Source organism: Carlito syrichta, unplaced genomic scaffold (assembly GCF_000164805.1).
Source record: "Carlito syrichta isolate Samal-C Ts95f unplaced genomic scaffold, Tarsius_syrichta-2.0.1 Scaffold316493, whole genome shotgun sequence".
NCBI classification, from domain to species: Eukaryota; Metazoa; Chordata; class Mammalia; order Primates; family Tarsiidae; genus Carlito; species Carlito syrichta.
In genome coordinates, this window is record NW_007260589.1 from 634,564 (window position 1) to 659,719 (window position 25,156).

Sequence of the window (25,156 nt, forward strand, 5' to 3'; positions counted from 1 at the left end):
AGACTCCAACTCAAAAAAAAAAAAAAAAAAAAAAAAAAAAAACTCGCCAGGAATCTCCATGTTCAACTGTCTATAGCAGGCTGTGCTTGTCAAAAGCTTGGCTAAGGCAGCTAGTTTTGAGAAAGACATCCTGAGGGTCATGCCAGGCGTTCATGTCTTAACTTTCTAAGCTTGATCCCTGTGCCAAGTAGGACTGTCAGTGAACATCTCACCTGGACTAGGTTACCTTAGTTCCCCACATTGTATCTTTAAAGAGTCATGTTTTTAAATTATGCCCTTTTATTAGGGTTAATATAAAATGTGGCCAAAGAGAGATTGTTTTTGCAAATGATTTTGTGCTCAAAACTTCTCTTTGAAGACACCATCCATTTTCTACAGGACACATGTGAGACAATCCTCCCAGAATTCTAGGGGGCAATTGATTTGTTGATTTGAGCGTGCTGCTATTTCTTTGCCTTCTTTCTCTCCTTCCTCTCCTTCTCCCTCTGCCTTCCATTCCTCTTCTTTTTCAGATAATGAGAATAACATAACCCATCACATCACCCTTTTTGCTTAGGCTACCAGGAAGCTCTAACCAACTTTTTAGTCAGTGGCATCTGTTTCCTTTGTCTGGGCATTCTTTCTTGCAGGAGCCTAGCCTTTTTATGCTACCATTTAAAAAAACCTTCCTCAAATACATTTTTTTTCTTTTTTGCCGGTAGGGATAAAGATAAATAATACATCCACAAACAGTCCAATGCTGACATTTTACAGTTACAGGTAAGGAAAATAAGACCCAGAGAGGCTGCCTTTGCAAAGAGCCACACACAGCGAGTTGGTAGAAGTTTTCAGACCAAAATCTGAGGGCTCCCACCCTTTCCTTTACCTGACTGATATTGTTTAAGTTAAAGACTACTATTTCTTTTGCCTTCATATATTGTGACTGTTCACCCAGCGTGCTCTTGGGATGAGATGAGGTGAATAGGAAGGATGGGCCATGGGGGTCATGTCAATTTTGGTCAAAAACTGTTGAACACTCAGAGTGGTGTGTGCAGGTGTGCTCATAAATCACCCATTAAAAAGTGGGCAAATGTGTTGAAGGAATCTCCAAAAAAATTCCCTGAAGCCCAGTGCAGCCTCTCACAACAACACCAGCTGATGCACTGATGCCGATGGGTTCCTAGAATACTTACTTAGTGGAGGAAACCTGTATTACAAGGGGCCTGCCCTTCAAAAAATAATTCTGCGTTTTTTGGGGCCCCCTCTTGCCTTGTAGCCAGATACCAACTCTTTTATTTAACCAACTAAGAACCTGAGTGAACCCACTGGTGCATTTAGCAGAGGAGACACTTAATTCCCTGGGACTGAGGTAGCTGCAGCGATGAAGCTTTTAGATGGAAACTGTGATGCCCCAGACTTACATTGGATGGATCAGATCAACGAATACTCTCTGTACCTGGCTATTGTCTAACTCTGTTATACTTAAGGAACCTGTAGCTCAGGGACCAAGGTCTCCTCACAGTGTCATCAAGCCACAAACAGTCAACTGAGCATGGAACGTGACAAAGCACTCCAGAGAGTAATCACGGGGAGAGATGTAGTTCGAGCCCGAAGAGAAGAAACCCTGACTCCAGAGTGGTGGGCAACCCTGAGTCTGGGGTGAGGAGTAGGGGGGTGTCAGCTTCTGTGGGGTAAAACCCTTGACTCGGTTTTGCCAGACAGTGATCTGGACCTCAGTGTGAAAACATCTTGCCAGAAACTTTCTGTTACAGGCAGTTCCCTAGAAAGCAATGCAAGATTAAACGGCGACATACCCTTTAAAGGCATCACTATTATCTTGGCGGGGGTGCGCTGAGGGGGATGGTTACTTGTAGCCAGAAAGAAATAAAGTTGACAAGAGGGATATGGGAGTTTTCCTCTGGTGTAAAACATCTTGACTGAAGAAATTAGATGGTCCAGATGTTTCTCATGTGGACGTATTCCACACGCGGCCTTCTCACTAAACAAACACTGGGTTCTATAACATTCGTAAGCTGATTTTATTTATTAAGTTGAAAAGCAAAACTGAATCACATTTAAAAGAACAAACGAAAACGAGGCTGGATTTTGTCTAACTTGGCAGAAAAAGTGGCCTTTGATTTTGTGCCTGATGTTTTGAATAATTATCCGTTGGGTTTTTAGTTTGCAAATTCCTTCTGCCGATTTCTTGAAGAAAATGCCCCCAAAATATCTAGAGGCATCTTTTTCTTTGGTTATCTCAATGAGCAACAATTAAAAAAAATCATAATAAATGTTTCTCTTGACATATAATCCAATGCCATACAACCTTTAAAATAAGATATAATGTTGCAAATTTTATCAAAGTTAAGGTGAAATGCTTCAGAGCGTATTTTTCAGTGGGGTAAAGAAAGTGTTCTAAATGAAAGAAATTTTAGGTCTTGTTATTTCTATTTATTTGATGAAAGAGATACCTTTTTAAAAAGTAGACTTCTTATTTTAGAATGTTTTTAGATTTACAGAAAAATATCAAGGAGAGTACAGAGCATTCCCATATACCTGGCACCCAATGTCCCCTTTCATTATCATCTTAGATTAGCATGGTACATGTGCCACGATTAGAAATAAAACTGATACTTTATTATTAACTGAATTCCATACTTTACTGATTATGTCTCAGTTTTTACCTGCTTCCCCTTTTCTGTCCCAGGATCCCATCTAGAATACCACACCACCTTTTTTTTCTTTTTTGAGTTGGAGTCTCACTCTGTCGCCCAGACTGGAGTGCAGTGGCATGCTCCTGGCCACCGCAGCCTCGACCTGCTGTGCTCTGGCGATCCTTCCACCTCAGCCTTCCAAGGAACTGGAACTACAGGCATGCGCTACCACACCCGGCTAATTTTTGATTTATTGTAGAGATGAGGCCTCGCCAAGTTGCCCAGGCGGGTCTCCAACCCGCGGGCTCAGGCAATCCACTCACCTTGGCCTCCCAAAGCGTGGGATTACAGGCTGAGCCACCAAACCCGGCTACCATACCGCCTTTAATCACCATGTTTCTTTAGGCTCCTCTAGGCTGTAGCAGCCTCTCAGAACTTCCTTCTTTTGAATGACCTTGACACTTTTGAGAAGTACTGGTCAGGTATTTTGTAGAATGGCCTTAAATTGGAATTTGACGAATGTTTTTCTCATGGCTAGACTGGTGTCAAGGTTTTGTGGGAGGAAGACCATAGAGGTGAAGTGCCATTCTCATCACGTTGCATCAAGGACACACACGATAAACACGAAAGGTCAACATCTCCCTGTTGACGTTGACCTTGATCACCGGACTGAGGTGGCACTTTGTCAGTTTCCGCCTCTGTAAAGTTACTCATTTTTCCTCCCTTTCTACATTGTTCTCTTTGGAAGGAAGTCACTATCCACAGCTCACACTCAAGGAGTGGGGAGTCATGCTGTACTTCCTAGGCGGTGGAATATATAAGTTACTTCAAATTCTTTTGCATAGATGTGTCTATTCTGTCCATTTATTTATTCAATCATATTAGCATAGACTCATAAATATTTATTTATGCTTTTAGCTATAATATATCACTGCTTTACTTGGTTGCTCAGATTTCCCCAGCTTTGGCCATAGGGAGTTCTCTGTCTCTTTGAAAGACCCTGTCACTGAGGTTTTTTTTTTTTTTTTATTAATCAGTATTTTTTATTATGGTTTTGTGGGGTACAATTAAGGGTTAGGTGTACAATTACGTTTCATTCAGGCACCCTGTTGATAAGAGGTGTTTCCCCTTCCCCAGACAGCTATTTGCTACTGTTAATCCCATCCCCCTCCCCCCCATAGTTTCCCAGTACCGTCAGTCATTTTCTCATAGTATTGCATTGGATGTTCAAGGTCCATTATATGAGTGAGAACATGTGATATTCGGATCTTTGTTTCTGTGAAAGGTCAGTATTATAGACTCTAGTTCCATCCAGGTTGCTGCGAAATTCATGATTTTGTTTTTTTTTATGGCTGCGTAGTATTCCATCGTGTATATGTACCACATTTTTTTAATCCAGTCCTCTTTTGATGGGCAGCATGGTTGTTTCCAGGTTCTTGCTATTGTGAACAACGCTGCAATAAACATACGTGTGCAGGTATCTTTTTTATAGTGTGATTTGTGTGCTTCGGGGTATATTCCCAGTAGGGGGATTGCAGGGTCATATGGAAGGTCAATTTTTAGAGCTTTTAGGAATCGCCACACTGCTTTCCACAGAGGTTGCACTAGTTTACACTCCCACCAGCAGTATAGAAGTGTTCCCTTTTCGCCACACCCTCTCCAGCAGCTGTTATTTTTTGAGTTGTTAATAATTGCCATTCTGACTGGAGTTAGGTGGTATCTCAGTGTGGTTTTGATTTGCATCTCCCTGATGATTAGTGAGGTTGAGCATTTCTTCATGTGTTTGTTGGCTGCTCAGATGTCTTCTTTTGTGAAGTGTCTGTTCATATCTTTTGCCCATTTTATAATGGGGTTGTTTGTTTTCTTCTTTTCAGTATGTTTCAGTTCCTTGTAGATCCAGGATGTTAAGCCTTTGTCAGACCTAGAGTTGGCAAATCCTTTTTCCCAGTCTGTAGGCTGTCTCCCTGCTCTCTTGATGGTTTCTTTGGCTTTGCAGAAGCTTGTTTGTTTAATAAGGTCCCATTTGTCTATCTTCTCTCTTAAGTCCTTTTTTTTTTTTTTTTTTGAGTTGGAGTCTCACTCTGTTGTCCATGCAGGAGTGCAGTGACATGCTCATGGCCACTGCAGCCTCGATCTGTTGGGCTCAGGTGATCCTTCCGCCTCAGCCTTCTTAGCAGCTGGAAGTACAGGTGCATGCCACTATGACTGGCTAATTTTTTTTTTTTCTTGTAGAGACGAGGTCTTGCCAAGTTGCCCAGGCTGGTCTCAAACGCCTGGGCTCAGGCAATCCTCTCGCCTCAGCCTCCCAAAGCGCTGGGATGACAGGCTTGAGCCACTGCACCCAGCATCACTGAGCTTTTGTTTGAGCTCTTCCTTACTGTCTGGTATGACCAGATACTCCAGGCTCAGTCTGTGTGTTTTCTGCTTCAGTCCTAGCTTCAGCCATTTTTCTAAGGAGTCCTGGTTCCTTTTACCGGAGGACAGTTTTAGAAACCAAAATCTAGGCACAGGGTGTGCTTGTTGCTAACGGGTGTCAGTTTTTCTATGCTCTCTTAGATGACAGGGCAGGGAAATACATGTCTGTGTACTAACCTGCATATACATATGTATCGATAAATACTTCTGTACGTAGCCGTCTTGATAACACACTACACATTAGCTCCTTCTGATGTCAAGGAGGAAACTTTTGCCTTGTTTCCTACATGTTTTTGTTGCTAACATTGGAAAAAAGTAAATTTCAACTTTGAAAAAAGTTAAAACTAGCACCTTGTCAGTTTTCTCACCCACCCCTCCTGACCTCACGCACGGGCACCTGAAACGCCTTGCCCCAGGGACACTGCCTCTTGAGGCCTGCCTGTATTTCTCCCACAGCAAGTCACGCTGTCTGTCGTGCTGACTTCATTCCTGAGGACTTCCATTCCACAGGGTCATTTTTCTTTACACAGCTGACTCATCCTTGGTGATTTACATCTTGGCCATTTATCTGATTCTGTGACACGTTCAAAGACTGAGGCCAAAACAAACTTCAGAATGCATCAAGGCAAAACTTGTGGCAGTTTTAAACTTGATATAACTCACTTTGCCAGGGTGTAAGGGGAAAAAAATGAAACAGTTAGCTCATGTGGGAAACACCGGTCACCCCTAAGCGGGCACGACCAGCGTCATCCCCGGGCAGCAGCGTACCCGACTTGCGTGTAGCACTTAGTTCACTGAGCATTTCTGCTGTGCTGTTCCACAACAATCCTGAGAGGGTGGCAGGGTGGGGACTGCTGTCCCAATTACAGATGGGCAGACTGAGGTTTGTGACAAGTGCTGGTGAGGATAGGGCGCACCTCTCGCAATCATTGTTGTGAATGTCAGCGATCCAACACAGCATTCGCAAAATAGTTTAGTATTTACCCAAGAAAAATGAAAACCTATATTTCTGTTTGAGAAAGTTTTCAGTGGCTTACCTCATACTTGCAAAAAAAGCTGAAAAAAACCCAAATGTCCTTCAACTGGGAAGTGGATAAGTAAACTATGGTAGATCCACACAGCGGAATACTACTCAGAACAAATTCTTGATACATGCAATAACACTAATGAACTTTGAATGCACCACGCTAATTGAGAAAAGCTAGGCTCAAAATACTATACCTCTACCGCAAGACTCCATTTATACTACATTCTGGTGAAGGCAAAAGGATAGAGAAATCAGATCAGTGATTCCCAGGGGTCTGACGTAGAGGGAGGAATGTCTGTGAATAGGGTGAAAAAAAATTTTGGAATGAGGAAAATATTCTGTCCTGATTGTGGTGGTCATTACACAGCTGTAGGCATTTGCCAAAACTTCAACAGTATGTCAAACGGGTAAATTTTGCCGCATGTAAATTATACTTCGATTTAAAAAAAGGAAAGAAGATTATTGAAAAGGGGGGTGTCAGTGAAAAGAAAGGTTCAAAGAAGCTAAGTTACCTACTAAGCAACTTATTTGCAGTGGCCAAGTGGAACCAGGAATGAAGCCCAGGACTTCTACCGTCAAGTCCAGAGTTATTTGATTGAGAAAAAACACATGTCTGGAAAACAATGGGTTTTCTGTCTTCCCTGTTTATATGCACAATCTCAGATAGGGTAGAGAACCCAAATGCTGAACCCCCTCCTCTTGCCCATACTTGGAAGTAGATCACTGACTTTCTCTACCTAGGACACATATTCATTCTCAAGGACTTAGAGTGATAGCAGTCAATCTACAAAGAATGTGACTGTACCCTAATGTCAAGCGTTGCTGTCAGAAATATTGCCAGAAAAAATTTGAACAGAAATTTCTCCAAAGAAGATATACAGAAAGAAGCACATGATATTAGCTATCCAGGGATATCAGATCAAAAAGTGAAGACATCATCTCTTCAGACCTGCTAGGATAAGCTGGGCCCTGCGGTTCTTGCCTATAATCTCAGCACTTTGGAAGGCCAAGTTGGAGGAGCACTTGAGTTCAGGAGTTCCAGATCAGCCTGGACAACATAGCGAGACCTCATCTCTACAAAAAATAGAAACATTAGCCGAGCACGGTGGCACACACCTGTAGTTTCAGCTACTGCGGTGGCGGAGGCAGAAGGATCAGCTAAGCCGGGAGGTGGAGGCTGCTCAGAGCTGTAATATTGCTACTGCACTCCAGATTGGGTGACAGAGGGAGACCCTGACTCTGAAAACAAAACAAAACAAAAAGCCTGCTAGGATGGTTATAATCAAAAAAGAGAGAGACTAGGAAGTATTGATGAGGATGTGCAGAAATCAAAGCCCTCCTACCTTGCTGGTGGGCATGGACAATTGCACGGCCACTTTGGAACACAGTTTGGCATTTCCTCAGAATGCTAAGCATCGAGTTATATGACCCAGCCGTTCCACTCCTAGGCATGTGCCCCAGAGAAATGAAAGCATATGTTCACGCAAAAACTATGACTTGAATGCTCATAATAGCATCGTTCATGACAGCCAAAAAAAAGTGTACACAAGCCACCAGCTGATGAATAAACAAGCCATGCTGATGTACATGATAGAACATTATTCAGCCAACAAAGAAACGAAGGACTGATACATGCTAGGATATTGATAAACCTCGAATACATCACACTAGGTGAAGGAAGCCAGACACAGAAGGCCATGGATTGCATGATTCCATTTATGTGAAATATCCAGACCAGGCAGATCTAAACGAGATCTAAACCAGATGAGGGTTTTCCAGGGGCTGGGGCTGGGGGGACTGAGCATGGGCACTGTGGCCCATAATCGGTATGTAGTTTCTTTTGGGGGTGATATCCTGAAATTGATTGCGGTGATGGTTACACAACTCTATGACTATACCAAAAACCAATGAACCGTACACTTTATTTTATTTATTTATTTTTTTCATCACCGGCATCCCTTTTAATAAAACACAGAGGTCACGTGACAGGAAGTGGGGGTGAAATGTGACCATTTACAACCACAAAACTCCCGTACACGGGTTAGTGCACAGGAGCGGACAGGCAGGGCAGGGAGACCACCCTATTTGTGGAGGACGTCATAGTGCTTGGGTCGGTTAAAGCAGGTAGACCTTGGGCTCGGAGCCCTCGGGGAAGACATGCAGGTTAGTGGTACGGTCACCATGGTCCACGCCATGCCACGCCACAGTCCACGTCCACCTGGATGGACATGCTCAGCACTGGGACAGCGTGACCACGTGGATGTGATTGCTCCCCTCACTCGTGGGCTCCATCTCCCGCTGGGAGAACTTGCTCTCCTGCTGCAGGTAGCCAGAGGCAAGTGGCCACAGGTAGACCACCAGGTAGTCCGAGGTGCTCTGGTCGTTTAAGCAGGCCAGCAGGTCGGCCACCGAGGTCTGCTTCTCTGCCTGTTTGACCAGGTCCGTGAACGTGTTGCAGAAATCCTCCATCGTGAACCTGGTGAAGTCCTGCGACACCAGGTCCTCTTTGCTCTTGGCAGACATGGCCTTGAACCACTGCAGTCCGAAGAGAGTCTGAAGGTGCAGTAGAAGCAGTTCCCGTGGGGCCTGGTCTTCTGGATGTACAGGTATTTTTTGTGAAAGCCCTTGATCTTCTGTTGGTAGATGCTGTCATCCTCGGCATGCCCCTTGGACAGGACCAAGTGCTCCAGCCGCTCTGACACCAGAGGGTTCTCTTGCTGATTTCGGTGCTGCTGAGCCATGATGGCTTCCTCATAGGCCAGGGAGTTAACACCTTTGGAGTCGCTGCCCAGTGGCTTCTGCTTTTGCTTCTGCTGGTGTGGCCCTTCCACCGCCATCCTTAAACAGCCCAAACCGTACACTTTAAATGTATGTATTGTGGCCAAATACGGTGGTTCATGCTTGTAATCCCAACACTTGGAGAGGCTGAGACGAGAGGATCGTTTGAGCACAGGAGCTCGAGACCATCCTGGGCAACAGAGCGAGACCTCATCTCTACAAAAAAAAAAAAAAAAAAAAGAACAAATTGGCCAGGCATAGCCGGGCTCGGTGACTCAGCCTGTAATCCCGTGCCTTTGGGAGGCTGAGGTGAGTGAATTGCCTGAGCCCATGGGTTTGAGACCCGCCTGGGCAGCGAGACCTCATCTCTACAATAAATAAAAAAATCAGCTGGGTGTGGTAGCGCGTGCCTGTAATTCCAGCTACTCGGAAGGCTGAGGCGGAAGGATCGCCGGAGCCCAGCAGGTCGAGGCTGCGGTGGCCGGGAGCGGCAACTGCACTCCAATCTGGGCGACAGAGTGAGACTCCAACTCAAAAAAAAAAAAAAAAAAAAAAAAAAGGAAAAGATTCAGAGTACAAATAAGGGAAAAATTCTCCAAAGTGTGGATCTCACCCATAGTCCACTGTTCTCTAACTTGAGTCCTAAAATTATTGCAAGCAGGCGGGTATGTGTTGCTTTCTTATGGATTTTTAAGAAAGATATCTTCCCGGAGTTATATGACTGATAGAACATCTTTTTTTTTTTTTTTTTGAGTTGGAGTCTCACTCTGTTGCCTAGGCTGGAGTGCAGCGGCACACTCATGGTCACCCTGGCGTCAACCTGCTGGGGTCCGATGATCCTTCCGCCTCAGCCTTCCAAGTAGCCAGAACTATAGGTGTGCTACCATGCCCAGCTAATTTTTGATTTATTGTAGAAACGAAGTCTTGTCAAGTTGCCTGGGCTGGTCTTGAACCCATGGGCTCAGGCAATCCACTCACCTCAGCCTCCCAAAGTGCTGGGATTACAGGCTGAGCCACCCAGGTGAGCCTTTTTTTTTCTAATGACTTTGTTATCCCAAGAGAAAGAAAATCACAGGGTGGTGTTATCTTCCTAGAACATAAGTTGTCATCTCATTCCTCTTAAAAAAAAAAACAAAAACTGAGCCCCCAGTTCTTAGAGCAACATTCCTGGACCCAACTTCTGTTCCAGTCTCCTCTCTCATTGTGTCCCCTTTAAACAGCAGCATTTTCCTTGTTTGGGACAACTTGGGTGTCCAGGGTTTGGGCACGTGGTCCCTAATTCATAAACTCCTAGGACTAGAGGGATCCTTATTAGAGGTTACCTGGAATCTGGACCAGCCCATCGTGCTTTCTTTCAAGACAGTGATTCTCAAGAGGAGGGTGACAATGGCCTTGCACAGGGTTGGGGCAAGGTAGGTAGACAGGAAGAGAGCATGCAATGTTTCTCAAGTGCACATTCATGCTTTCTAACATATTTCAAAATGTCAAGTCATCGTAAATGTGGACATGAAATGGTTTTCTTTTTACGTTTTGAAAAACAGGCATGGGTTATCTTGAGAAAACTTTACTTTAGGTCCAGTTTCTATGTTCTGCGAATCTGGATACAGACAGCACCAACCCAAACATCAGCACCACTAACTACCATCTATCATTCATGCAGGAGCCCACAAGTGGTGTTGAACTGTTCAAAATGGCAGCCTCTGTTTCCCCAAACTTCCTGTTGGTCTCTAAATGGTGATTGGAAGCAAGGAAAATTTTCTTATCTGTTCCATAAGTAAGTAATTCAGAGCTAGTAGTTTTCTAGAATTATTATCTTCAGAATTAGTTATTGCTTGACTCTGGGTCAATCGCCCTGGTAAACACATTCCCCCAAATTCTCTATTTTAATTTCTGCCACATTCCTATATATGACGCAGGTGTTATCAGCATCATTTTATAGATGAGGAGACTGAGCAGTCGAATAGTTAGAAAACTTGCCTAAGGTCACACAGAACGTAAATGGCGGATTTGAACTGGGATTTGAACTCAGGTCCCAGAGTCAGCACTCTTAGCTGGGGTTGCTGTTTTGTGCACAATGTGACCAGTGCCTGCTGGAATCATGCAGAATCCTTGTCACTTCCTGCAGGTTGCGACAACCAGGGATCCAGATGGACAGGTGTGAAAGGGACATAAAGGGACTGACGGGAGAGAAAGCAGGACAGGTACATTGTGGAGGCAACCTTTGACTGTGGTGAAAATGCCTGCACACAGCTTGGTCAGCGGTCAGGAACTACTGAAGAATTAAGAGTAGAGGGCTGTCTCTCAGCATTGCCACAGGGACACACAACGGATGTGAAAATCAAATAAACAAATGTAGCTGTTTGTTAAAAGTTGTCATCTAATTCCCCAAGAAAAGGATGGCAAACCTATTAGCCAAAGTAGGATATCTGGTTCTGTGTGGATTTTTATCAGCAGAACATCAAGTTCCCTCACTGGCATAGATAACAAAAAGTCTCTTGCCTTTGACTTCCTAATAGGTATCTTGCCTTGTTGAAGTAATAAAGTAACTAAGTTCCTGTGTCTAGTTTGAAATTCCACCTGAATACCATTATATTTTAAAACAGTATAAAGTTAACTTTTTTTTTGACAGTTAAGGAATGGTAATAAAGAAATCACACTGTAAGCTGCAATAAAAAATTTGCTTCATTCTGGGCATCGATCTCTGACTTTGTTTTTTGGTAGTATCTGTAAGATTCTTGAGCAGAATGGAGCAGATTCCTGTACCTTTTCAACTCACAGCCCAGTTGAAGCCACAGTGTCATTTATGAAGCCCCCACATTTATGAATTTGGGATGGCAAGTAGAACTTTCTAGCCAACATTTCTCCTGTAGCATATTTTCTTCTATTTACCCAATCAATAGGCTGGGTCTACCATCCTATTTTTTTTTTTTTTTTTTTTTTTTTTGTTGGAGTCTCACTCGGTCGCCCAGACTGGAGTGCAGTGGCCGCTCCCGGCCACCGCAGCCTCGACCTGCTGGGCTCCGGCGATCCTTCCACCTCAGCCTTCCGAGTATCTGGAATTACAGGCATGCGCTACCACGTCCGGCTGATTTTTTGATTTATTGTAGAGATGAGGTCTCGCTGCCCAGGCGGGTCTTGAACCCGCGGGCTCAGGCAATTCACTCACCTCAGCCTCCCAAAGGCGCGGGATGACAGGCTGAGCCACCGAGCCCGGCCCACCATCCTATTTTTTATCAACCAGATTGTTCTTCTCATTCACAAATAAAAGTCAAATTCTTTTGATAAGAAGTTCAAATGAGAAATCATAAGGAAAGAAGCAGAAAAGTGGAAGCTCTGGTGCCTTGGGCCAGATGGACTGTTATGAGCTAAATAGTCCCACTGTGTTGGACATTCCATTCTAAAATTTTTATCCAGAATTGCAATTTCAATTTAAATGTATGATATAATGAAAGCTCCATTTTTAAATTTTTTATTGAATTTTTAAAAATTTTAAAGATGTGGGGTACCATTCAGGATTAGGTATACAAGTGGTTATTGTACAGGTAAAGTTTAGACCTCCCCCAAATTTGCTTTTTCAAGGAGACATTTCACACCACACTTTCTGTGGATTTAGCTTGCTTCTCTCATCTGTTGGTTGGTGACCAAGCTAGGAGTGCCCAGCAGGGAAGCCTGCCTGGTGTTTACATGATGGTAGAGAGCATTCGTTTCAACTCACTTGCAGAAGTGGATTTCAGAGGAAGGAATTTGACAAAGTTGTTAAACCCGGTGGAGGCAGGAGAGGAAAGCTGGACTGGTTATGTATCTCAGCACTGTCATTCTGAGATTCGTTTTGGCCCCAGAGTATAAATATACTTCAGTGTTTTTGTTAGGATTGCCAGAAAATCAGCAAGTGCTAACTTTCTTTTGCCAACAAAAGCATGACTCTCTGTGCAAAAATTTTTCTGCACGTTTATAAACAAGAACATTCAGAAAATCCCCTCTTGCTGAGAGAGATGACAACAGATATATTAAACTGTGCTGTAAAATAAAGCAGATACGAAGAATACTATTGGGTTCATCAGACACAGGAAAAGCTTTTCTGTCTCCCTTCTGTCGTGAACTTATGCCTGTCTTCCTATTCCCCAAAAAACACCTTCCCTGAACTGTGCTGATGCAATGAGCCATGGGTCAGGCTTTCGCTCTTGTCTGGTGTCAGTCTTCTCAAATGGGTATTCCCTAAAACATTATCCACATTTTCTCCCCACTGCATCAAGGGTTCCCAACCCTGCGGGCTATTGTGTTGGCGGTCCCCAAGTGATCCGTGACCTCCTACCCAAATCTCAGGCAAAAGCTTCTCTCTCCCACAGAATCTTCCAGTTGAAAAAAGACCACTGGAAGATCTTGATCAAGAGTCATTTTCTGTAAAGGGCCAGAGGAGAAATATTTTAGAATTTTTTTTTTTTTTGAGTCAGGGTCTCATTCTGTGGCCCAGGCCGGAGTGCAGTGGCACAAATACCGCTCACCGCAGCCTTGATCTCCTGGGCTCAGGTGATCCTCCTGCCTCAGCCTCCTGAGCAACTGTGGCTGCAGGTGCTTGCCACCACGTCCAGCTAATTTATTTTTATTTTATTTTATTTTTGGTAGAGGCAAGGTCTTGCTATGTTGCCCAGGCTGGTCTCGAACTCCTGGGCTCAAGCAATCCTTCCATCTTGGCCTCCCAAAGCACTGCAGTTATAGGAGTAAGCCATCGCACCTGGCCTTATTTTAGGGTTTATGAGCCATGAGATCTTTGTTGCAATGACTCAGCCCTGCCATTGTAGCACAAAAACAGCCACAGACAACACACAAACAAATGAGCATGGCTATGCTTTCAATAACACTTTACTTACGGGCATTGAAATGTGAGTCTCGTGTAATTTTCACCTGCTACCCAATATCATTCTCTTGATATTTAAAAATTGCTTAAACATGGAAAAACCATTCTCAGTTAATGGGAAGTGCAAAATAGGTGGTGAGATGGATTTGGCTTGATCTAGGTTACCCTCTCAACCCAAACCAGGAACCACCTCCAAGCTTTCCAGCCAGCCAGCCAGGTTCCGTGCGGAATGTCTCTAGCTATAAGAAGCTTACTACTTCAGCAGGGCAGTCTGTCCTCAGGCTGAGAAGAAATGACTAGACCTAGTTCTGCCTGCTAAAGACACAGAGAATAATTCAATTTCACCTTCATGGCGACCCTTCAAAGACTGAAATGCATCTGTCCTCAAGTCTTAGAAGTCTCTCAACCAGGAAAAATAGCTCAAGTTTTTCCGTCCTCCCTCCTTCCCTTTCTTCCTTCCTTCTTGAGTTAGGGTCTCACCCTATCATCCAGGCTGGAGAGCAGTGGCATGATTAGGACTCACAAGCCTCTATCTCCAGGGCTCAGGAGATCTTCTGCCTCAGCCTCTCAAGTAGCTGGGACTACAGGTGTGTGTCATCATGCCCGGCTAATTTTTTTTTTTTGGTAGGAGTGAGGTTCTTGCCATGATGCCTAGGCTGGCCTTGAACTCCTGGGCTCAAGCGATCCTCCCACCTTGGCTTCCCAAAGTGCCAGGATTACAGGTGTGAGTCACTGGGCCCTGCCTCCAGGTTTTCTTTCTTTCTTTTTTTTTTGAGTGGGAGTCTCACTCCCGGCCACCGCGGCCTCGACCTGCTGGGCTCCAGCGATCCTTCCGCCTCAGCCTTCCAAGTAGCCGGAATTATAGGCATGCGCTACCACGCCCGGCTGATTTTTTGATTTATTGTAGAGATGAGGTCTCGCTGCCCAGGCAGGTCTCGAACCCGCGGGCTCAGGCAATCCACTCACCTCAGTCTCCCATAGGCGCGGGATTACAGGCTGAGCCACCGAGCCTGGCCCAGGTTTTTTAAAACACTTGTAAAATAGGGTTTGTTTTTTTTCCCCTGGGGTTAGGGGGGATTGTTTGGCTCTCTGCTCTGGCCTATGGAAATTCTTCTGCAAATACTGACTTAGGATATACTGTGCAGTTTAAGGGAGAGGCAACAATGCTTTGCCATTCTGCACTCTGCCATTCTGAACTCTCTATGGGGCACTTCTCGACTTTCTTGGCCCAGGGTCATGTGACACACATCTGGTAAAGTCTCACCCATTGGTTTTTCATCACCCACACTGCCTGAGTCTCTTGTGATGCCCACATTCTCCTCCCGGAAGCCTTGTATTATCCACCAAGACAGTGAGTGTTACCAAAGCTTGATTCTTGAAACCTGTGATGGGTCTCGCACTTACTGTCTTAGAAAGCAGCTGAATTCTCACGGCTCACTCATCCCATCCATGGAGATTATTCCAAGAGTGTATCTGCAGCCCAATCTAGTACACGAGCCCCAGGTTCTTACCTCCCACTGCCTAGTGTGTGTCCATTTAAAGATCACCCTTTACTCTCACCCTAAAGCCTGCATGTACCAAACTGGGCATGTTGACAGGATGGTGAGGATGATAATAGCAGTCATAGTGAAAATGGCAATTAACATTTACTGATCACCTACTATGCACCGGGCACTATCCTGAGCTAAGGGTTCATTGTCTTACTAAATCTTTAGGACACTTATGAGGAAACTCTTCTTAGTCCCCTTTGACACTTGAGGAAATAGGCTCAGAGAAGTAATTTGGCCAAATCAGCTGCTAATAAGTCACAGAGCCAGAATATGAACCTCTGTGTGTCTGAATAAAGCACATGCTCGTGAGCACCTGGGATGGTCTTCGTACCTGCCCAAATGACATCACAGGTGCTGCGTTGATGCCAAATGCCCTGCTTGGAAAGCCTGAAGTCAACCTTGACGCCTCCCTCTCCTTCTGCCCCCCCCAACCCAGTCACCGAACTACTGGAACTCTGTCTTTTAAATACTTGGGAGTTATTTTCCCTTTCTTCTCACGGAGGTCCCTGGTCATCGCCTGTGGTTTACTGCAACTCTGTCACGATGGATCTTCCCACACCCAGGCTCCCTCCTGAGTCCACCAAACATGACCCTTGCCCGAATATGTCTGGGCAAGTTGGGTCTCCCACGTGACTGTCTTCCCATCATTCACCTCTTTTCATTCATACATTCAACCCTGAGGAACGGGGAGGCAGGAATGCATGTTAACTGCTGGGGAATTTAAATATTTCACACATGCATCTTTTGTCCCTTAATATGCTTTTGTCTTGGGTCGTTTCAAGAGCCGCGTGTTCTGGAAAACCGGAGAAAGATCAGAAAATAAAGGTCCGGGTTAAATACGTTTGAGAAATGCTGGTGGATTAAAAGCAGGCTTCTTGAGCCTTCGATGCGCCAAAGTGCACTGGGAAAACCAAGACACACAGGGGAAAGATGGGCAAGGGTTTTCTGGAGCCTTCCGGACCACACATCCTTCTTTCCTTTCTGCTCTTGGGCATGTTGAGAAACCCGGTTCTGCAGAACGGTTTTGGGGAAAAGCTATTCTGAGAGTGTGTATCAAGAGGCTAAGCAGGCAGCAGGAGTGAAAGGGCGCTGTGGTGGTCAGGGGAGCCCAGGACACGGAGGCAGAAGGGTAGACTGGAATCCCAAAGCCACCACTGTGGAGTGACCCATATGAGGAGGCCAGTGCACGTGATGGGCTCTGCATAGCGTAAAGCCGTGGTATAAATGTGCGCCTGTGATGGTAAATGGTTTAAACTTAAGCAACTGAAAAAAATTTCCTTAACATCAGCTGTTGGTTTCTACCGATAAAAATTAAGGGCCATTGCCTTACTAGGTTCTGGTGTGGCCATGTGCTCTTTGAGCTAGGGCTGTCACCATGTTTCCTGGCTTGCCTTGAGGAGGTGAATCTCCTCTCTCTCTCTCTCTCTCTGATTTACCTTTTAAATAAACTATACGTTCTAAAAAAAAAAAAAGAAAACATTTCATGTAACAGCAGAGAGCTTCTTAGAAAGTATTTGCTTAAGGGACTATACATATACAGATTTTTATTCTCTAGACTTCTAGGGAGTATTTGTTGCATGTATATATTTGATTGATACAAAGAAATGCCTCACATCCAAGACTATTTTCCTTTTCATTGAAGAGGATAAATTACAAATGACAACAAGATAAGACCATTCTAACATGAACTGGGATTCACGGAGGGGTGGGGAGGAGGTGCGGTTTAGAGGCACTGGGGTATCACAGTAGCTATGGGTCCCCAGGGAAGGGGGAGGGACAGAGGACAGAGAGAGGGGTGTGGTGGCTGGAAATGTCAACAGACTTCTGGGCTGCATTTTTGTCCAGGGCCAGTCCCGCATGTTTTCTACCTTAATGACTTACACACAATGTGAGTGTCTGTGTAAGCTTTAAAGTATGAGGTGTGATGAAAAGGAATGAATCTTGGGCTCATGTGAGGCTGTTGGACTCCAGATCATGCCATTAAAATCTCACCTTGTAAGTCCATGTGGCCAGCCCCATGTGCTAGGGCAGGAGAGACCCAGACCCCATCACCCACAGCGTCTGCCTTGCTTTCACCTGTGGCTGGATTCTCCCTGGCTTCCCTGATCCTTTTCTGGCTCTTGAGGGATTTGTGGCCAAGTTGCTTTGGGAGGTTGAAGCATTAAGGCCCAGACCCACCTCCTTCCCTGCTACAGAGTTTCCCAAAGCGTGTTCTGTAATAGGTACTGAGCCCTCAAGCACTCTGTACAAAAGTATTTTTGTGAAATGCTGCATTCTGGGGGAGTACCCAGGTACACTGACATAATAATTTACATGAGAAGTCCTCTAATGAAAAAGACGCATCATCATTTGCCCAGCATGTGACTTATGTGTTAGATTGTGGGGCAGTGTTTTTCCTTCAGCAAATCCTGACATCCCAGTGTCACTTTGGGACACGCTGTCCTGGGCTCACGTGGTTACCCCTAAAATCCCTCAAACAAACCAGTATTTCATGCTCCCATTTCTTTATGCATGCTATTTCCCATGACAAGTATGTGGCAGTATTATATGAGGGGGAACCCCCATAAAATCAGAATTTATCTATAGAAAATTGTGTATTCAATGAAATATGATGCAGCCTTAAAGAATATGATGGACTTCGCAGCAACTCGGATGGATTTAGAGTGGCTCATACTCAGTGATCTATCGCAGAAACAAAGAACAGAGTACCATACGTTCTCACTCCTAAGCAGATCCTGAATAATTATCATAATACTATAAGAAAGGGATTGGCAGTAGTGGGAAACTGCCGGGGTGGGGGGGGTGGGAGTTGGGAAGGGCAGTTGAGGGAAACTCCTAGGGGAGGGAGGGGCATACCTCATCAACAAGGGTAACTGCATAATCAACATTTGTATACCTAGCCCTGAATTGTACCCCACATCTTTAAAATAAAAAAAATTTAAAAATGTTTATTTGTTCTTCCATGTTTCAACTTCAGTCACCATCAAAGTTCTCCCTGCTTGATGCAATACACCTATTGAGAGCTTTTTTCACTGTCAAAACAGTTTTTGAACCCGTCAATTTGGATGCTTTTAGGGCTTCTGTCGTTTTTTGCTTCACCTCTTCCACATTGGCTAAACATTTCCCTCTGAGAACTTTTTTCATCCAGGGAAACAAACAAACAAAAAAACATCGCTTGGAGCAAAATCAGGTGAATAGGGGAGCAAGGGGCATGGCGGGCATGCTGTTTTTGGTCAAAAACCTCTGAACACTCAGCACAGTATGGGCATGTGCATTGTCACGGTGGAAGAACCAGTCACCTGTTTGCCACAACTCAGGATGTTTCTTCCGCAAATTGTGACCTAACCTTCTCAAAACTTCCAGATTAAAAACTTTGGTTGAGCCGGGCTCGGTGGCTCAACCTGTAATCCCGCGCCTTGGGAGGCTGAGGTGAGTGGATTGTGTGAGCCCGTGGGTTTGAGACCCGCCTGGGCAACTTGACGAGACCTCATCTCTACAATAAATCAAAAAATGAGCCGGGCGTGGTAGCGCGTGCCTGTAATTCCGGCTACTCGGAAGGCTGAGGCGGAAGGATCGCTGGAGCCCAGCAGGTCGAGGCTGCGGTGGCCGGGAGCGGCCACTGCACTCCAGTCTGGGCGACAGAGTGAGACTCCAACTCAAAAAAAAACCAAAAAACTTTGGTTGACCATTTGATCTAGAGGAACAATTCTAAGTGTACCACAAGGGGCCCACCCTCCAGAAGATAATTCTGGTTTTTTTGTGGTCCCCCCTTGTATGTATTACAGAGTTTTGGCTTTGGGGTCACAAGAGCCTAAGTTTCATCTTGGCTTGGCCACTTTCCATCTATGTAACATTGGGCAAATTCCGTAGCCTCTCTGAATCTCAGTTTCTTTACCGGTGAGATAAGGCAATGGTTTGCACCTTTCAGGGCTGTGTGACGGCAGAATGAGATGGGCGTGTAAAGTGTTTGGCAAAGTGACCAGCACAAGTTTGGCACAGAATTCACAGGCATTCCATCATTTACCTCCCCAGCATCATCATCACTGTTATCATCTAAGTACATGGAAGAAAAATTAGACACACTCATGTAGTTAGCTATTAAGTTAAATTTTTTCTTTCCTCGAGGTAAGATAATTTGACTTGTTTATCATGACTCTGTGTCTTGGCTTTAGGAAGTGGCTTCACAGAGTATCTCAAGATATATCTAGAGACGACATGGAGAAATATTCGTTGGATGATTGTAGGGTTAAGGAGATTTTCATCCAGCTTAAAAATACTTTGTGGGCCGGGCATGGAGGCTCATGCCTGTAATTCCAGCACTTCAGGAAGTTGAAGAGGACCGCTTGAGCCCAGGAGTTCAGGACCAGCCTGGGCAACATAGCAAGACTTTGTCTTTTCTCTTACCCCCCCGCCAAAAAAATTATCTGGGTGTGGTGGCACATACCTGTAGTCCCAAGTACTCAGGAGGCTGAGGCGAAAGGATCGCCTTAAGCCTGGGAGATCAGGACTTCAGTGAGCTGTGATCATGCCACTGCACTCCGGCCTGGGCGACAGAGTGAGACTTCAACTCAAACAAAACAAAACAAAACAAAAAATTTTGCAAAGGGGATTAGTGGCTCAAGGCCAACCTGATGAATGGTCTCTAGTGATGTGCCAAAGGTTTTTTTAGGAATTCCTATTTGGTTTGATATTTTTACCACCAATTTGAATAAATACACATGAGACATATTTATCAAATCTGAATCTGAAACAAATCAGGAGTAGTAGTTAATCCAATATAGTCGAAGATTCAAAATTATTTTGCTAGGCCTGAATGGCCCAAAATTAAAATTTAGTAGATATAGTAGACCCATGTGAGAAATCAACAAACAGAACAACCTATATACAGACAAAAGAGGAGTTTGATGACTGTTTGCATGCTGGAAGTCTAGCGTTTTAACTGACCATCATCTGAGCTAATAATCAGACCCAGCTGCTAGAAAACAGTAATCAGGTCAGTGGGAATTAAAAGCAGGAAAATGACCGAATTCCAAGAAGGAAGAGTCTCACTGTTCAGAGCAGATGAGAGAGCCTCATTTTTACAAAATGCTGCAAAACGATGAAAGTTTTGAAGATATGCAAGTGTTCAGCCTCAAAAGAACCAAAGAAAAGGAAAATGTAAGTTTTATTATTCCCCCGGGACTGAGGAGTGACATTTATAAGACGGAAGATTTCAGTTTGGTTTAAGTACGAGCTGTAAGGCAAATCAAGTTCCAGCATCGTGATGGGTCTGCTGAACTGGAGTCAATGTCGTCCTTAAAAGATTTAGGTAGATGATCTCGTTTTATCCATGCTGCTGCAAAGAACATGATTTCATTCTTTTTAACAGCCATGGAGTATTCCATGATGTATGTATACCACATTTAAAAAAATCTAGTCAATTGTTGGTGGGCACTTAGGTTGGTTCCATGATTTTGCTATTGTGAATAGTGCTGCAATGAACATATGAGCGTGGGCATCTTTTTTATAGATGGATTTCTTTTACTTCAGAAACAGAAAGCCAAACACCGCACGTTCTCACTCATATGCAGGAGCTAAATGGTCACAAAGATGAAAATGACAGACACTGGGGACACCAATAACGAGGGGAGTTCGAGGGTTTAGGATTCAGAATTTACTTATTGGGTACCAAGTTCCCTACCTGGGGAATGAGCCACCTAGGGCCTAATCCCCACCCACCACTACACAATAGGTCCATGTAATGAACATACATGTATACACCCTGAATCTAACATGAAATGGAAAAACAAAAGATTTGAGCACGAAGCTGGAGGGAAGAATCCCTACGTTTGGTGACTGGTGTGAGACCAGGCCACTCTCTTAGGTAGATGATCTCCAGTTTTATCCATGCTGCTGCAAAGAACATGATTTCATCCTTTTTAATGGCCACGGAGTATTCCATGGTGCATGTATACCTCCGACGCCTCATCAATGCTAAAGTTCATAACTGTGTCTGACAAAAGAAGTCCTAACCTCCTAGACTCTGAAGCCCTTGGCTGCCCCCGAGGGAGACATGCCTGTGGGATGCCCCTCTCTCCAACTTTTTCATGCCATCTGCCTTGGTCCATTTGGTGCTGCTGTAACAGCCTATCACAGGCTGAGTAATTTATACATTTTCTTGAATCTCTCATTTGGCACAAATCTCACCGGTTACCATTCACTGACCACATATTCTCTGCTCAGGGATTTTATATACATTATTTTGTCTAAGTGTCCCCATAACCATGTGAGGTTGTGACAATTATCCCATTTTATAGGTGTCAAATACAAAGCTGAAATCAGTTTATATCATTTACTTGCCCAGGGTTCCATAGCGAGGGGGAGAACCCCAGGCTCACACCCAGACTTAACTGCAGAATCATGCTCTCTCCACTAACACACGGCACTCCTCTAACGGGCCACTCACACAACGGTTCATGTTAAGTATTGTTGTTTTCTTCCATCTGTATATTTATTCCGTATTTTAGATCTTACATGCCTTGAACTAGACTGTGAATTCCTTGAATAAAGGGCCATGTCTTACTTTTCTTTGTAGGTCTAACACTAGCAGCAATTGATTCAATCAATAATTTTATTTTTGAGTCAGGGTCTCACTTTGTTGCCCAGGCTGGAGTGCAATGGCATGATCATGAATCATGGCAGCCTTCAACTTCTGGGCTCAAGCGATCCTCCTGTCTCAGCCTCCCAAGTAGCGGGGACTACAGGCATGTACCACCGTACTTGGCTAGTTTTTAATTTTTTGTTTTTGGTAAAGGTAGTGTCTCATTATGTTGCCCAGGATGGCTTGGAACTCCTAGGCTCAAGCAAACCGCTTGCATCAGCCTAGGATTACAGGAATGAGTTACTGTGCTTGACCAATAAATAATTATTTAAACCAATGAATATTATTCATTAAATACTAATTTATTGAGCACCGACTATATAGTTGGTACTATGCAAAGAACCAGAGATATAGTAAGAAGCAAATTAGAAAAGTTTCTGGTCTAAGGAGATGGGAGGAAAAAAGTCAATGGCTTTCCTGACTTTTGAGCTAAGACATGACCAAGAGAAGGCAGCAGTTGAAGTTTGACCCAGAGAAGATGGTCTGCAAAAAAGTCAATGGCTTCCCTGACTTTTGAGCTAAGACATGACCAAGAGAAGGCAGCGGCTAAGGTTTGGCCCAGATAAGACGGTCTTTGGGAACAGTAAATGCAGAGGATGGTGAGAAAGCTAGCCGGCCATGTCCAGGGAGCAGCTGAAGGTTTGTGTGGCTGGAACAGAGCGAGGGAAAGAGGAGAGTGATAGAGTTAGGCTAGAGAAGGAGACAGGAACAAAATCATGCCAGGTCTTGTCGTTTGGGATTTTATTTGAAATACAGAAGGAAGCCTTGGGGCGGGGACTCTCAGCAGGGATGGGAAGGGAGGACCTATATATTCACAAAAGATCCCTCTGGCTGTTGGGTGCAGGATGGATGACGAGACATGTCAGCACTAACAGGGCTGGAGGGAGTGCCATGGCGACCGGCTGCAACCAGTCCCAGCAGGTGACATGCCAGGGAGTGGGCTAGCTCAGGAGGTACTTTGCGAGCGAATGAGACTTGCTGATGGTTTAGATGTCGGGTGTTTGGGGAAGGAGCAAATTAAGGATGAATCCAAATTGTTGGCCTGAGCACCTGGGTGGATGAGACAGGGAGGGGGTGTGCGGAAGACATTGGGTGGGGTGTGAACAGGGGAGGGAGAAGCTGACATTACTTTGGCCATACTTGGGATGGCTTTTAGACATTACTTGAACGTAAGCTCTGGGAGGCAGGGTCTTCATCTGTGTGGCATTCTCAGTGCGCAAAACAGCACTGAGTCCGTGAGTTGGTGGAACTCACGATCTTGCTGAATGAAGAAAGCCAAGGGGAGGCATTGAGAAGACAGCTGGATTTATGAATGTTTACATCTTCTGGGCAAATACAGATCCCTGGCAAAGCATAAATACATTCCTCTGTGGCTCTCCCATGGACAGTAAAGATCTCTAAGAGGGGTTTCTCGAAAAACTGAATTAGACATCCTAATAGGGTCAGTTCACGCAGTCCTGGAGAGAGGCTCCCATACCAACCTCTGACGAATGCTTGCCTGGTCTTTCCCACAGTGTTCAGGGTCCTATTAACTGAGCTGTCTGATGGCAAAAAGCCTGGGCCTTAGCCAGCAGCTGCATGCTTCCGAGTCATGCTTATTATTTCTAAGAATAATAATGCAACTCAAATATGTCAAACATCTTATTCGTCTACTTGCTAGCTTCCACTGGATCCATGATTGTTTCTACACCAGTCTCAGGACTGAGGTGTTCACTGATGGCTGCTTTAAACAGTCTGAAACTGAAACAGGCCTCCAGTAGGTCAATGCTTTGGCAGTTATCTTTCAGAGCGGGTCAAGTCCTAGAGAAATGATGAGCTTTAAGAAGGATAACTAACAGAATGGAGATAGCTTATCACAGTAACAAAATCATGTGAGTATTAGAGGTTTCAAAATCAAGTTCTCCACTATCGTATGATAAACAAACAAAAAAAAAAGGGGGAAGGAAGAGAGTCAGGGAGGGAAAGCAAGTATGTTTACTTTGTTTTTGTTTGTTTGTTTGAGTTGGAGTCTCACTCTGTCGCCCAGACTAGAGTGCAGTGGCATGCTCCCGGCCACTGCAGCCTCAACCTGCTGGGCTCCGGCAATCCTCTCGCCTCAGCCTTCCAAGGAGCTGGAACTACAGATGCTCGCTACCATGCCTGGATAATTTTTGATTTATTGTAGAGATGAGGTCTTGCCAAGTTGCCCGGGCGGGTCTCGAACCCACAGGCTCAGGCAATCCACTTGCCTTGGCCTCCCAAAGTGCTGGGATTACAGACTGAGCCACCAAGCCCGGGTGTATGTTTACTTTGAACAATTCTCAGTCATCTGCACTAACAGATGACCCCAAAGACAGAAATCCTCTTCCTTGTATTCGTTTGGGACACAGCTTTGTTTTCCTTTCAGTGATTCTCAACTGTTGGTGGCATCAAATTGATCTCATAGAACTTTTTGTTTTTTGAGGCAGGGTCTCACTCTGTCACACAGACTGGAGTGCAGTAGCACGATCATGGCTCACTGCAGCCGCGACCGCCTGGGTTCAGGCAATCTTTCCACTCTAGCCTCCTGAGTAGCAGGGTCTACAGGCCCGCACTACCATGCCCGGCTAACTTTTTGATTTTGTGTAGAGATGAGGTGTTGCTCTATTGCCCGGGCTGCTTATGGAACTATTTAGGATTACAGATGCCTAGGCCCCACCATGCATTATGGAGTCAGAATGTCCCAGGAGTGTATATTTTAAAAATATCCTGATTCCCATTGTCTTCATTCTGCTGATCAGTGAAAACCACTGCTTGAGGATGCTCCATTGGACGTTTAAAGAATGAGTCGCGGCCACTGCACTCCAGTCTAGGTGACAGAGTGAGACTCCAACTCAAAAAAAAAAAAAAAGAGAGAAAATGAATCCAGGCGTGCCAGTCCTGCCTGACCTGTGTAGCAGCTCCTCCCCACTGTCTTTTCTAGCTGCTCCAGCTAGACGCACAGCTAGGACTTAGGGTTTTGAGTTTCAAAAGCCACCCGTCTTGGCCCACAGAATACCATTGACTAGGTAATTTATAAAGAATGGAAATTGATTTTCCCACAGTTCTGGAGTGTGGGAACTCCAAGGTCAAGGTGCTGGATGTTTCAGTTGTCTGGTGAGGGCTGTCACCTCCCAAGGGGACGAACATTGTGTCCTCAGAAGGAGGGAGGGCAAAGGAGCCAAGGAGCTGAACACCGCAGGAAGCCTCTTTTGTAAGGACCTTGATCCTGTTCATGGTGGCGGGGTGTGTGTGTGTGTG

The 25,156-nt window shown here is 44.8% G+C and overlaps 2 protein-coding genes across 3 annotated transcripts in view; both read right to left on the reverse strand.

The window, feature by feature from the left end:
- PLCE1 (phospholipase C epsilon 1) overlaps positions 1–25,156 on the reverse strand; it is a 352,472-nt gene that overhangs the window by 151,698 nt on the left and 175,618 nt on the right. The window lies entirely within an intron of this gene.
- On the reverse strand, positions 8,157–8,915 carry LOC103277158 (ubiquitin thioesterase OTUB1). The gene is given in 3 exon segments (XM_008074584.1): positions 8,157–8,192; positions 8,194–8,639; positions 8,642–8,915. Coding segments are annotated over 3 exon segments (753 nt in total). The 5' UTR covers positions 8,913–8,915.